This window comes from Mirounga angustirostris, unplaced genomic scaffold, assembly GCF_029215605.1.
Source record: "Mirounga angustirostris isolate CCGP_5_RB_7025 unplaced genomic scaffold, mMirAng1.0.hap1 SCAF_17, whole genome shotgun sequence".
NCBI lineage: Eukaryota > Metazoa > Chordata > Mammalia > Carnivora > Phocidae > Mirounga > Mirounga angustirostris.
In genome coordinates, this window is record NW_026991725.1 from 16,055,880 (window position 1) to 16,068,277 (window position 12,398).

Sequence of the window (12,398 nt, forward strand, 5' to 3'; positions counted from 1 at the left end):
GGAGTGGGGGGGGGGCGAGGAGGCGAGTGTCAAATCACCCAGCTGTCCCCAGCAATTCCAGCTGAGGGCCTGGGATTTTGGGGGCTCAGACCTGCAAGATCCCAGAGCCTGAGTGTTGATTCCAAAGGACTGGATCACTTCAGCTTGCATCACCGCAGCTTCCAGGCGTGCAAAGGGTTAACATGGGCTGGTTATTGATGGGGGGGCGGTGCGAGGCGGGAGGGGTGGCGGGATCTGGGTGGGCGCGCTCTGATCTCCCCCCCCCATTCCTCGGGGGTCAAGTTTCAGCGGCACTCCGCCCCCAGGGTAGGTGTGAAAGACACGTGTCCCCATTGTGAAGGGCCTGTCAGGCAGGACAAAGCGGCCGCCCACCCTCCCCCCCACCCCCACCCCCCCGCCCCTCGGCCCAGCCTGGGGTCAGCTCCAGGGGGCCGGCTGGGTGTCGAGGTCAGGACGGGCCCGAGCTTCGGTGACATAGGGAGAAAAAGCTGGGAGACTGGGCGGAGGCCACGTGATGCTCGAGTGAGGGGTTTGAGAATAACCCGCCCCCCCCAATGAAAAACTGAGCGGTCACCTCCATCACACCAGAAGAGGGGATGAGCCCCTTCTCCCAACAGGCATCGTAAGCACAGCGGCACCCCTACCCGCCCCCTCCAGCCCCCACACCCCCCATCAATCACCAACACAGAGAATCGCAGTGTCGAGCGCAGTCGATTTTAGTGGTTTTCTTTAATCCTGCTCTGCACTTCTTTCTCATTTACTACACGGGATATTATAAAGAATAAATAGCAGATACTCTTAATTTACAATGATTAGTCATTCCATTTGTTCTCTATATTTACAATAACTGTAAAATAACATTGAACTCTATAGCTTCTTCGAGGTCCAAGGAAAACCAAAACACTTTCCGAAGAATGGAAAATAGCTTTTTAAAAGTCCTTCTACAAAAGTTCTCCCCTCTCTTTGTACTTTAAGAAAAAATAACTTTCCCCCCCTGCTTCGCCATGCGAAGGGCACTGGAATATAAATAGCAGGTTAACATTATTAGCGACAACCAGAATAAGTCTCTCTTTGCTCTGTTCTTTTTTTTCCTTTTGCTATTTTTTTTTTAAAAATACAGTAGAAGCCGGTAACTTTTAACGTATAATACTGACCTTTTAATAAGTAAATTAAAACTGGGACCGTATATACACACACATATACATTCCTACACAGTTAAACAGTGCATTACATGAACCAGAAAGCTAGGTCTCTGTAGCCAGAAAAAAAAAAAAAAAAAGTTCATTGAATCCCCTCGCGAGAGGGTGGTGGAACTGGTTGGAGACGGTGCGGGGGGCGGGGGGAGGGCGTCGGTGGGGTTCCATCAATTGTCCGGGTGCGGGAAGGGGACCCCGAGTTCTAGCATGAGCACTTGCACTCGGAAATGATGGGGTACTGGATGGGAATCCAGCCGCAGCGCTGGCCCCCGCGCCGCTGACAGCGCCACCGCAGCACCGTGAGGTGCACGGACTTGGACGGCTTGCACACCATGCCCTCGGGCACGGAGCACGAGCGCTTACTGAAGCAGCTGCCCACCTTCACGTAGCGCGGCCAAAAGCGGCTGCCCAGGTCGTTCCACGCGTACAACACCGGGCAGAAGGTCTGCGACCACAGCCACATCTGTAACTTCCTCCGCAGCTTCTTGCTCAGGCGCTGCTTCTTGCCCGGGGCCAAGCCCTCGGAGAACTCCAGCCCTTTGATCTCGCTCGGCATGGCCCCCGACGGCCGCTGCCGCAGCAGCTGGTCCAGCTCGGCCAGGTCCTCGGCGCCCCCGGCCGCCCCCCCGCCCCCGCCGGGCCGGTCCTCGGGGGGCGAGGTGGCCATGAAGCCCGGGTCGTAGTGGCCCCCGAGCAGCGAGCGCAACAGCGTCTCGTTCAGATCCTTCTCTTTGGGGTCAAAGATAGGGTCCGGGTGTTCGATGAGGTCCACCAGGGGCAGGTTGTCGCTGGGAGCCGGGCGGATGTGGAGATAGTGCTGGCCTCCGGCCGGTGCCGCCCGCAGCCCCAGGACCACCACCAGGGCGTAGAGGGTGACCCCCAGGCTGGGGCAGCGCTCCATGCCTCCGGCGCGCGCCCGGGGCTGCTGCTTCGTCCCGCGTCCCCGGAGGAGAGCACGCCGAGCCCGCGGCGCCGCCGCGCTCCCCCGTCTCTCCGGAGGCGGCTCACCCGAGGCGGGGCAGGCGCAGGGCCGGCAGCATGAGTCGCCGGGAGAGCCCTTCGCGCAGCGCCGGCTCCCACCGGGGCGGAAAGAAGGCACGCGAGTTGGCCGCAACTCCTCTCCCGGGGCTATTGGGGCAGGCGGCCGCGGCGCGGCATCCGAAATTACTCCAGGGCGACGGCGGGCGCGGGGGGCGCCGGCTCCTCGCTGCCTTCCCGGGCCGGCGGCGGTGCAGGGCGCGTGGACGAGCCGCTCTCCCCTCCTCCTCCTCTCGCTGCTCGTCGTCCTGCCGCTCTGTGCAGCGCCGCTGGCCCAGCGGGTCCTAGGGGCACTTCCCTCCGCCTGCTCGGGGCTCCGCGGCCGGCTCTGCCCGGCGGACTCCAGCGGCGGCGGCGGCGGCGTCCGCGCACGTTGGCACCGGTTTGTCTGTCTCGCAGGGTCCAAGCCTTTAAATTTCCTGCACTTTCAGCTCCATCACCATGGAAACCACTGACTCTCTCGGCGTTGCCCCCTCCCCCTTCTTCCCCCCAAACAACAACCCCACCCCCCACTTCTCCACCCCCGAGGAGCTGGAGCGGCACAGGCTCCGGGGGGAAGCCGCCTGCACTCGCCGCGGCGGCGGCCTCGGCAGCGCCCAGGGCTGTGCCCCGCCGGACCCAGATGCCCCGGGAAGCCGACAGTCCGGCTGCCCGCCGGAGCTCACAGGCGGCGGCGGCGGCGGCGGCGGCGGCGGCGGCGGCGGCGGCAGCGGCGGTGGCGGCGGCGGTGGCGCTTGGCAGGTCTCCGCGCAATTTTCTCTCTCCCCCACCACCCACCCCCCTTCTCCTCCTCCTGCAAAATGCACCGCCCCCCTCCTTTCTCCTGGAGCAATGCAACTGGGGCTCTAGGCGCCCCGCCAGGGCCAGTCCTGGGGAAAGCTCGCGGCGGCGCTGGAGCCGGGCTGGAGGGTGCAGGGCCGATTTTGGGGGGTGCTCGAGGTGGGGCTGTGAGGGTTCTCACTAGCTGGGTGCTTTGCACGGGGAGGGGAGCAGCGGGGAGGTGCTGGGGGCTCGTTTCTCCGTGCAGTCCGGCGCAAGGAATTTCTCCATGTGCATGGAGATTTTTCCCCCGGGCGCGTCTCGCCTTCCTCTCTCCCAAGCTTGGTCTAAGTCCCCTCCCCCCAGCCCGTACACACACACACACACACACACACACAGACACACACACACACCACAGACACACACCACAGACACACACACACACAGACACACACAGACACACACACACTGAGCAGGAGGAGTCCGAGAGCCGCAGCGTTGCGCAGCGTGATGTAATTCCTAGGAAGCACTCCTGCACGTCTGTTACTCGGGCCCACGAGGGGGGTCCGCTCCTCACCCTCCTCCTCCTCCTTGGCCGGGTCCTGCACCCTGAGTGGCCGAGCTGCAGGGGCGCGTCCGGCTCGCCTGCGGCTCCCCTAGCCTGCCGAGTTCCGCGCGGCTGCTGCTCGGCTCCCTGGGGGCGGCGCGCCCTCTGCTGGCGCCCAGCAAGTCCTGCACCCGGCGCTGGCGGGGGCGGCCCTGCGAGGTGGGTTCCTCTGCTGTCCACCCTGCCCAGCTCAGCTTCTGCTTCTGTGTCCGTGTCATTGTGTGTGCGTGCGTGGGTGCGTGTGTTTGCGTGCGCGCGCTGCTCGGTCTGTTCTGGTTCCGTCTGTTCTCTCCAAGCTCTCCAGGCCCTCAGTGTAAACTTCCTGAGATTCCTCCGGAAGCCCCCAAATGTCATATATACTGCACCTCCTGCTTCCGCTAAGTCGGCCTCAGTGGACAAGAGTGGAGACCTAAAAAAGAAAGGTGAACTGGCAGTAGGGGGCCTGAGTCCTGGCTGGGGTCTGCCCTCATACGTTCACCCCGGACAAGTCACTTTTGTGGCACCATATTCCTCACTTTCTGGTTAGTGACACAGCTGCATTCCTCTTCCAGCCCTACCTTTCTATGATTCTAAATAAACCTGCATGATGCTTTCTCTTCCTAAAGCAGTGTGACGGGAGACAGATGTTGAAATGACACTTCTAGTTAATTTTCCCTTGGATGAAGAACTGAATCTAAGCTTTTTTTTCTTTTTAGATTTTATTTATTTATTTGACAGAGAGAGACACAGCGAGAGAGGGAACACAAGCGGGGGGAGTGGGAGAGGGAGAAGCAGGCTTCTTGCCCAGCAGGGAGCCCCAGGCAGGGCTCGATCCCAGGACCCTGGGAGCATGACCTGAGCTGAAGGCAGACGCTTAACGACTGAACCACCCAGGCGCCCCTCAATCTAAGCTTTAAAACTCAAACTTGGTTTCCTTTGTGGTGGATGTGATTGGAGTCTGGAAAAAGCTGGAGAAGGAGTTGGAGTAGATGACTCAAGTGTTCACCAGCATTCCACGGAGTGGAGTTAGGAGGTCTCATTGTGACAGCCCAAATCACTCTACTTTCCCCAAAGATCTGTTTTTTCCTTTCAACTTGTGTTGTCTGTGCCCCGCCCCCCCCCATGAATTTATCATCTGTCTAAGGAAGAAAACACACTGTTTCACCGGACAGTCTTTCTGCAAAACTTCAGCAATTGGGAGGGATGGCCAGTTTCAGCTGAAAACATTTTCTTAAACATTCTTAAACTTTCGAGCCAGCAAACACACACACAATGACACATGAACTGGAGATAAGAACAACCCATTGGTTGTTTGAATTGATTTGATTGGGAAATGATGGTACGATTAGAAGCTAGTGCTTAGGAGGCTCTTAGAGCATACCCCTTTCTTTCTGGTGTGCAATATGGGTGCTTGGCGTTGCTTTGTTTTCTTAGGAGGATGGAATGGTCACCAGAGTGAGTTTGTCACTGCTGTGAATTTTAACTGGTTAAATAATTTTTCAGTGAAGAGTTCAAAAGCTAAGTTCTGGTTCAGTCTCCCTGAAGTGGTAGGTTCCAATTTAGTGACGTTTTATTGTGCTATTTTCTGTTTCATCCATCTCCTCTCCTCAGATCACCTATTTTTGTTTGAAAACCAACCCATTTCCTTCAGTCCTTTATTTAGGTTGGGTTTGACTGAACAGCAAAAAAGTTCCCTCAGGAATGAAAAACAAACCATGTTAGACAATAGGTTGGATGACCTGGTTATAGAGTGTCCACTGGGTAAAGACTATGGAGAGAAACACAAAAGAGAGAAACTCACGGCCGATGGCCACCCTCCTAGACTTTTGCAGTCCACTTGAGCGGGGTAGGACAAGCATATGAAGAAAACATTCAAAAAGTGTGGGAAAAAAATCTATAAATTCTGATAAGACTGTAAGACAGTGTTTCACAACTTTTAAAACCCAAACCCACTTTCAATAAATATTACAATTCCGTGTCATCCTTTGTTGTTTGAAATTTTGTAATATATTATGATGACCAAAAAAAAAAAAAAAAAAAAGCCAAAATAATTAGAATACAAACTGTAGTGTTTTCAAACTACATTTAGCCTCTTTCACTGTGGGGTTCCGAAATGCCCCACTTTGGGGGCTTGCAGTCCCGCACTCTCTGCTGCATCGGGGTAACCCATGCACTTAGATACAGAGTGAATCTGGGGGTATTGTTTTCAAAGACCCAGCCGTACTTAAAACTTTAATGGTAGAGCTGAGCTTTCTCTGGGCTTGATGAGGAAAAGGGATAAATATATCTGTGTAGTGAGAGGAGTTTTGAGACATAGAATTTGAATCTGCATGATTCAGGGACAGACAGGGGATCTGGGGTGTGGGGAGTGGAGGAGGAAATGGCATAAACCGGGAAACTCAACACAAAGACAACCTTTGGACCAGGTGGGTCTCAGGTTGGAATGCTGGCCCTGCCTTTCACCAGCTCTGTTACCTTCTTAGCATAGGCATCTGACCTCCAAACTTCCAGGTCCTCATCTGTAAAGTGGGGATGACATGCACCTCTCAGACTTGTACTGTGTAGAGGAGGTAGAGAATGTCTAGCTTAGCCCAGCACCTGGGGCAGAGTGTATAGTGGACAATATTCTTTCAACAAATTCTAGCTCATCAGGGCATCCCACTGCCCTCAACTGACCAACCATCACAGGTTTGGGCCAGAGAGGCTGGAAGCTACTGGGGATGCTGTGGAAATAACTCCAGCACCTTTGGACCTGCTTTCTGTCCACCTAGCGCATGCAACTTAGCTGTTCTGAGTGACTGCTGGCCTTCAGGAGTTTGGGGGTGGGGCGGAGACTGGAAATTCTTGGGGGACTCCACAGCCAACCTATTTCAATGCTTTTGAGGCTCTATTGAAAAAGGAGCTTGACAAGCTGGACAAAGAGGGTTGTATTTCTTCAAAAGGAAGCTGTGGGGAGGGAGATGGACCTGTAGGGAGAGGGATGGCTATACGCTCAGCTTTCTGATCAGGCCCTAGCCCTGGGAGGTGTTTGGACTTTTGTAGGGATTGGCTAGGGACCCAGGCAGCCACATAGGAAGAGTCTAGTGAATCAGGAGCGTAGGTCCATTTTTGGCTATTTGCATCCCATGATGTCTGTGACTGCAAAATGCTCTGGGCAAGGAAAACCCAAGTGCTCCTCTGAACACTCCTAGTGCTTCAGCATCTCCAGGTCAGGGCAAGAGGACCCCAAGGGTGCTTTTATGCATCTTTCTTATTTCCAGCTGATTCTAAGCACGGTCCTAAGAACAATTCAATAGTCTTCTTGGTTCTTTGGCCCTGAAAACACAGACCTGAGGCAGCTTCGGGTGATCTGCGAAAGACACGGGGCTTGAGGTCAAAAAACCTGCAACCGACCAGCTTTGTGACCTTGGGCAAGTCATTTTACCTCTCTGGGGCTCCTTGACACCGAGAGGCGGGGGGACCATGAAGTATCATAAAGATGACAGGAGAGCGGCCAGTTTTTAGGCCTGGCATCATCCCAGGCATATGAAAATCATCACCCTCTGATTCTTGTCTCATGGGTCCCATAAATGTCAAATTTGATGGGCTTTTTTTAGTGAGACCCAAAATGGCATTTTTGGACTTGACCCAACTTTGCAAAGTGAGGAAAAAATCAGCCACAAGTCTTGTCACTTTCCTCTCCTGACTGCCGGAAGAATGTGAGCTCCCAAAGTCAGGGTGGTGGACTCCCCATGCCTCCCAGGGGCTGGGGGAGCCCCAGCCAGTTCGTGACTCACAGCCAGGATAGGACCCTTTCCGCTTCACACGATATTCTAATTTTTGGCATGTCCAATTGGTGATGGGATTCTAACAGTGAAGTTCTAACTGGCACAGCACGGGGAGGGGGGACGGGGGGGGGAACGGAGGAGAGAAAGAGAAAGGAAGGGACATAACTCCACGTCATGGGCTGGGAAAATGGGTAAATAAATGTGAAATGAATTTCCAGGAATAGAGACAAAGCTACAGACCAAAGGAGTACAGACCAAAGGAGGAAAGGCGCTTGGCTAGCTTGTTCTAGCAGACGGCCCCTTCCCTTCCCAGGTCTGGCTCCCCGGGCGCCTGTGGGCCCCCTCCCCAGCCGGCTCCACGCTGGGGAAGGGGAGACGACTCTGGAGCCCAGTGGCTCATTCATCTCCTGATAAACTGTTTATCTGAGTTTTAACGAGGGCGCCTCTCTTCCAGCCATGGAGACAGAAGCCTCCTCATGTTTAGCCTGCCCTGATGTGGGGGGCCTGGGGGTGGGGGGCGCGACGCAGGCAGGCTGATCTTCGCCCTTTCCTAGAGGCCCATGCTGCCTCTGCGCTTGGCCCTCAGCTCTCCTGCTTCCTGCTGCCTTTCCTCGGCTGGAGGCTGGGGCTAGGGTGGACTGGAGGTTTTCTTCTGGAAAGGAAAGTTTTCTGCAGTCCCTCTCTCTCCAGCCAACTGTCTTAAACATCGGCTCGTGCACACACACACACACACACTCTCTCTCTCTCTCTCTCTCTCAATAAATTTAAACAAAACTTGGTTCTGACTTGTGGGCTCGACCATGTGTGACCCAGTATCTCAAAAGGGAGATGAACAGAATGCCACAGCTACAGTATTGTTAGCGTGGGAAAGGATTCTCCAAAATGAGGGAGGGGCTGTTCCCTGAAAAGACAACTGTCACCAAGTTACTAGAAATTTAAACTCTACGCACTTGGGGACCTGTTCCCACTGCCCACCACTCACCCTGATGGTTGCACACTTGTGCAGTTACTGAGACACTTGTTGAGGGACATACCCCCCTGCCCCTCTGCACCCCCAACAACACGTGGAGGAATGGTAAATGCAAGCACACCAGGGTGCACACCCGCCCCTCCTCCCACGGAGGTACACCACTCACGCACCCTCTCGCCCCTCCCTTTGCCACGTGGGTGGTAAATGTTTCTGGAGACAGTCCTCCTTAGCCACCTGCCACGAGGACTTCACACACAGCCCCCTCCTTCCCCCAAACACACAGCACCCATTGCAGCCTAGGCTCACATTTCCCCCACATCCTCTCATCCTGCGGCCTCAGATAGGTATTTATTGAGATAATATGGTCTAGTCTGCCTTATCCCCTCAAAGACTCCAGATAACAAGGAGACAGGAGCTCAGTGGAGTAGAAAATAAAGTGAAAAACCACCTTACCCCATCTCAGGTGGGTGGGGTGACTCGCAGGTTCCAGCTACTGAATCCACCTAATGCAACATTACCACATCTCTGAAATTTTTTCCTAGCCCCTAACTCTGCCTCCTCGCCCTCCAACTATGGTGCAGCCTTGGAAAGGACTCACTGCGACCAACTCCTGTCACCCATCAGTCATACATCCATCTATTCACCAACCATGTACGCTGATTCCAGACACTCTGTTTGCCAAGGAATACATGGAGTCCCTTCTCTTGAGGAGCCCAATGACTACTGGGGAAAAGAGGGAAAACAAGCCAAGGATTACAATTTAGGATGTCAGTTGCCATGATGAAGCACAGAATGTTGGGGTAGGGTGGGGGAGGGATCTGAAAAGGCTTCCCAGGAAATTTGATGTGTCCAATAGGAAGTCGTAGGCTAGAGGGTTGAGGAAGGGGCACTGGCTACATCACATTTTGGGTAATGGAAGGAGCAGACAACATAATCCGAATCCTGTAGACAAGTTGGCAGTGCTGTGTTAGGGCTTGAGCTCTAGAGGCTGGAAGACCAGGGGGCCCTTGCGTGGTGGGCCCCCGAGGGTCTTAAGCACTTTGAAATCTAATTCAAACTTAAACCTAGGTTTAGAAATCCTTGAAAGAAACCTGGGGAACCATATTAATATGCTGATTATAGGTCCTCAATATTTTAAGACAGCCCCTATTAAAAACAAAACAACAAAACAACAAAACAAAACTTGATTCTGACTGAAATCTAGGCTGTTCAGCCCTCGAAACTTTGCTTTTAATCTCTGCAGGGATTATTTTATGTGCATGGAAAAATTCCTAAAAATATGATTATAAATTATTACTTGTAACTGTCAGCCCTAAAGAATAAGATAAGTGGGTGGGGTGAAGAGGGGAGAGAAAATCACTTTTTACTTTACATTATCTTTAAGTAAATCTTAAAAAAAGAGTAGAGCACTCCTTATTTTCGTACTTAAGGAAAAATCAACAAAAGATTAAAACCTGTGCATTTAGAGGAAATAACTTGCCCCCAAGTAACCATTAGGTTGGAGATGGTGTCGAAAGTTCTTCATGTTGAGGAGAGCTTTGAAGCCAGTACATGGTTTGCAGGGGGGGCCAACCTGTATTCTTAGCCCATCTTTGTTTCAGGTTCGTTAACCGGTTCAGCGCTCCTGTAGGATTGCAAGGTGAGGAAGAAGCCCACTTGGGGAGGTTTCATGTGCAGGGGAGCATGTTGGGTGCATGCCTAGAAATATGTGACAAACACAGTTTCACGACACTTTAATTTCCCGTCTTAGGCATCCACAGAGAAACCAGACTGCTTTCAAAATAAAGTGATACCCACGTCAAAACCCACCACTGGGCTGAGAAAGAAAACAAAACCTAAAATGCGTCAAAAACCAATCTCATGCTGGATCAAAACTCTGCAGTCTGGAATGAGTTTGGGGTGGGGGCTGGGGACCGGGAGTCAGTCACCTGAGTTGAGGGTTTGGAGGATGGGGTTGCCAAACAAGTGCATGAGTGGCATTCTGTTCTAGTTGCTAGACTTAGAAACAAGAAGACAAGTTCAACGTGGGCTGGGAATTCACCACCTGCCCTGCAAGAATTACCTTATCTACATCATCCGGGAGCTTCTGGAGAAGGGATAATTATCTCCCCGTTTTATAGATATGGAAATTGGGTCCAGGGAGGGGAGGAAACGTCCCAGGGCCACATTCTTTGACTTAAAGATCAGCTAAGAAGGCGGAGAGAGGCATTTTAGGTCGGAGGTGTGGACACAGGGGACTTCCTAAAGGGACTGATCTTTGTTGGCCTATTACTGTTCTCTTGATCTGAATCCATATTTGACTTACCTCAGAGGTCGTGGGCACCAGCAGGCTAGGGAGATTTACTTTGGGCAGTGACTTTTGGCAACCTGGTCAAGTCTGGGCAAGGGCTCATTTCATTATCCCCTCCCCCACCCTGCCCATGGTCCCACCCTCCATAATGGAGCATGACTGTAGTAAAACGAGGCTTTTGATCAAGCTTCTCCACATCACTTTCAAGACAAATAATGTCTCAGAAACCCCCAACTGCTTTTATTTTTCTTATATCTAAGGTTTCACCTTAGTGTCTTTACCCAGCTTCATTTAAAAAATGTCTTCAGTTGAGGGAGAAAAAAAATCACGGCATTTCGTTATTGTAATTCACAAAACATACCTTCAGAAAATGAAAGCAGCTTCAAAGTTAGATAAACAAGCACCTTAAATTTCTAGAAGGCGTTCCTTACCGTCCCTCTAACTCATCAGGCATCCCCCCCACTGCCCCCCCCTCGCCCGTCCAACCACAACAATTTTCCAGTCTTTTCTTTTGCATAGTAAATTAAATTCATAAGAAAATGTATTAGTTGAAATACAAATAAAAGTAAATATAACAGCAATTAGTTCTTCACCAGTACGGGTGGTGGGTATAATCATGTTTCACCACAGGATTTTTCTAGGGTCTGGTTCATTATTTGTAGGATTTTTAGAAGAAACTAGTCTATGTTCTTTATATATAAATTTTAAAAAGTTTCTTTTTTTCCACCCATGGTAGAGAAAGAGAATGGATAAGGTGAGGGACAAGAGGCCCCTTGGTCCCCTCCCCACACACCGAATCCAGTGCACTACAATTTCAGACAAGTGTTTCTTTCCTCACACAAAGGCTTAACCATGTTAACTAGTTAATGTAAAGCTTGATTAAACTCGCAAAGATAATCCTTAAAATGCTGGGAGAAGGGCCCCTGAAGTGCCTGGAGGTGGCAGGGAGGGGGTGGGCCAGTAATGAGGCAAGGTTGTCGTTCCAAACTCATTTTCACTTTGCATTGTTTCAAAAGTGAATGATTGCAGTGGTTCAGCAAAATACATTGAGAAAAATGCAAAGCTGCCTCCCTCGCCTCCTCTAGGATTTGAGTCACCACAGATGAGCCTTTAAATGTAATAAGAGGCATCGTAATTATCATGCCATGGGGGTAAGAAAATCCTGGCAGATCACATTTTACAGAACTCTGCTTTTCTTTCAAGGCTCTAGCTCGGGAGCATAGGCAGCCACATTTGAGACTAAATGTTTATGGCTTAGGCCTCTTCCAAGGCATGCATGGTGACTTCTGAGGTAGTCTTATTATCGGTGGGTGATTTCAATGTGCTTCTAAATATTTTGACAGCCAGGCAAACCTTGCTGCACTTGTCATCTCTTAAGGACTACGGGGTTGTCGTTGGTTGTGGGGTGGGGGTTTGGTGTGGTCTCTGACTCGTCCCTGATAGCAGTTCTTCCTCATCCCACGGCTATTGGGGTCCTACGTGAAGCCCTCATCTCTCACTAAAGGGAACTAAATTGGCCACTGAGAAAGAGGACTTGCAGGTATTACTGGGCGGCCCAAGGCAAGAGAGCTCCTGCTGATGTGCCCTGAAACATCCTCATTTCTCTCCAAAGCTTAGTACTCCTGAAGGAGAAACAGGCTAAAATAAACGTGTATATAGAAAGGGAATTATTTATAATTGGGTCAAAACCTGTAAGGAGTCTCCTGGTCACTCTCAAGATGAAGTTACGATATTGGATGTCTTTGCCAATGTGACTCCCACCTACCTTTCCCCATCGCCTCTTTCCGCTCTT

At 51.9% G+C, this 12,398-nt stretch overlaps 1 protein-coding gene across 1 annotated transcript; it reads right to left on the reverse strand.

Annotated features, from left to right (window-relative positions):
* Positions 1-715: 715 nt before the first annotated feature.
* On the reverse strand, positions 716-2,708 carry NOG (noggin). Its single transcript, XM_045888100.2, has one exon. It carries the CDS (start codon positions 2,095-2,097, stop codon positions 1,399-1,401), a length of 699 nt encoding a protein of 232 aa, XP_045744056.1. The 5' UTR covers positions 2,098-2,708; the 3' UTR covers positions 716-1,398.
* Positions 2,709-12,398: the final 9,690 nt, after the last annotated feature.

What these genes read in the sequence shown, in the direction of transcription:
- NOG (XM_045888100.2), bottom strand. Translation starts at nt 2,097, where the DNA reads ATGGAGCGCTGCCCCAGCCTGGGGGTCACCCTCTACGCCCTGGTGGTG.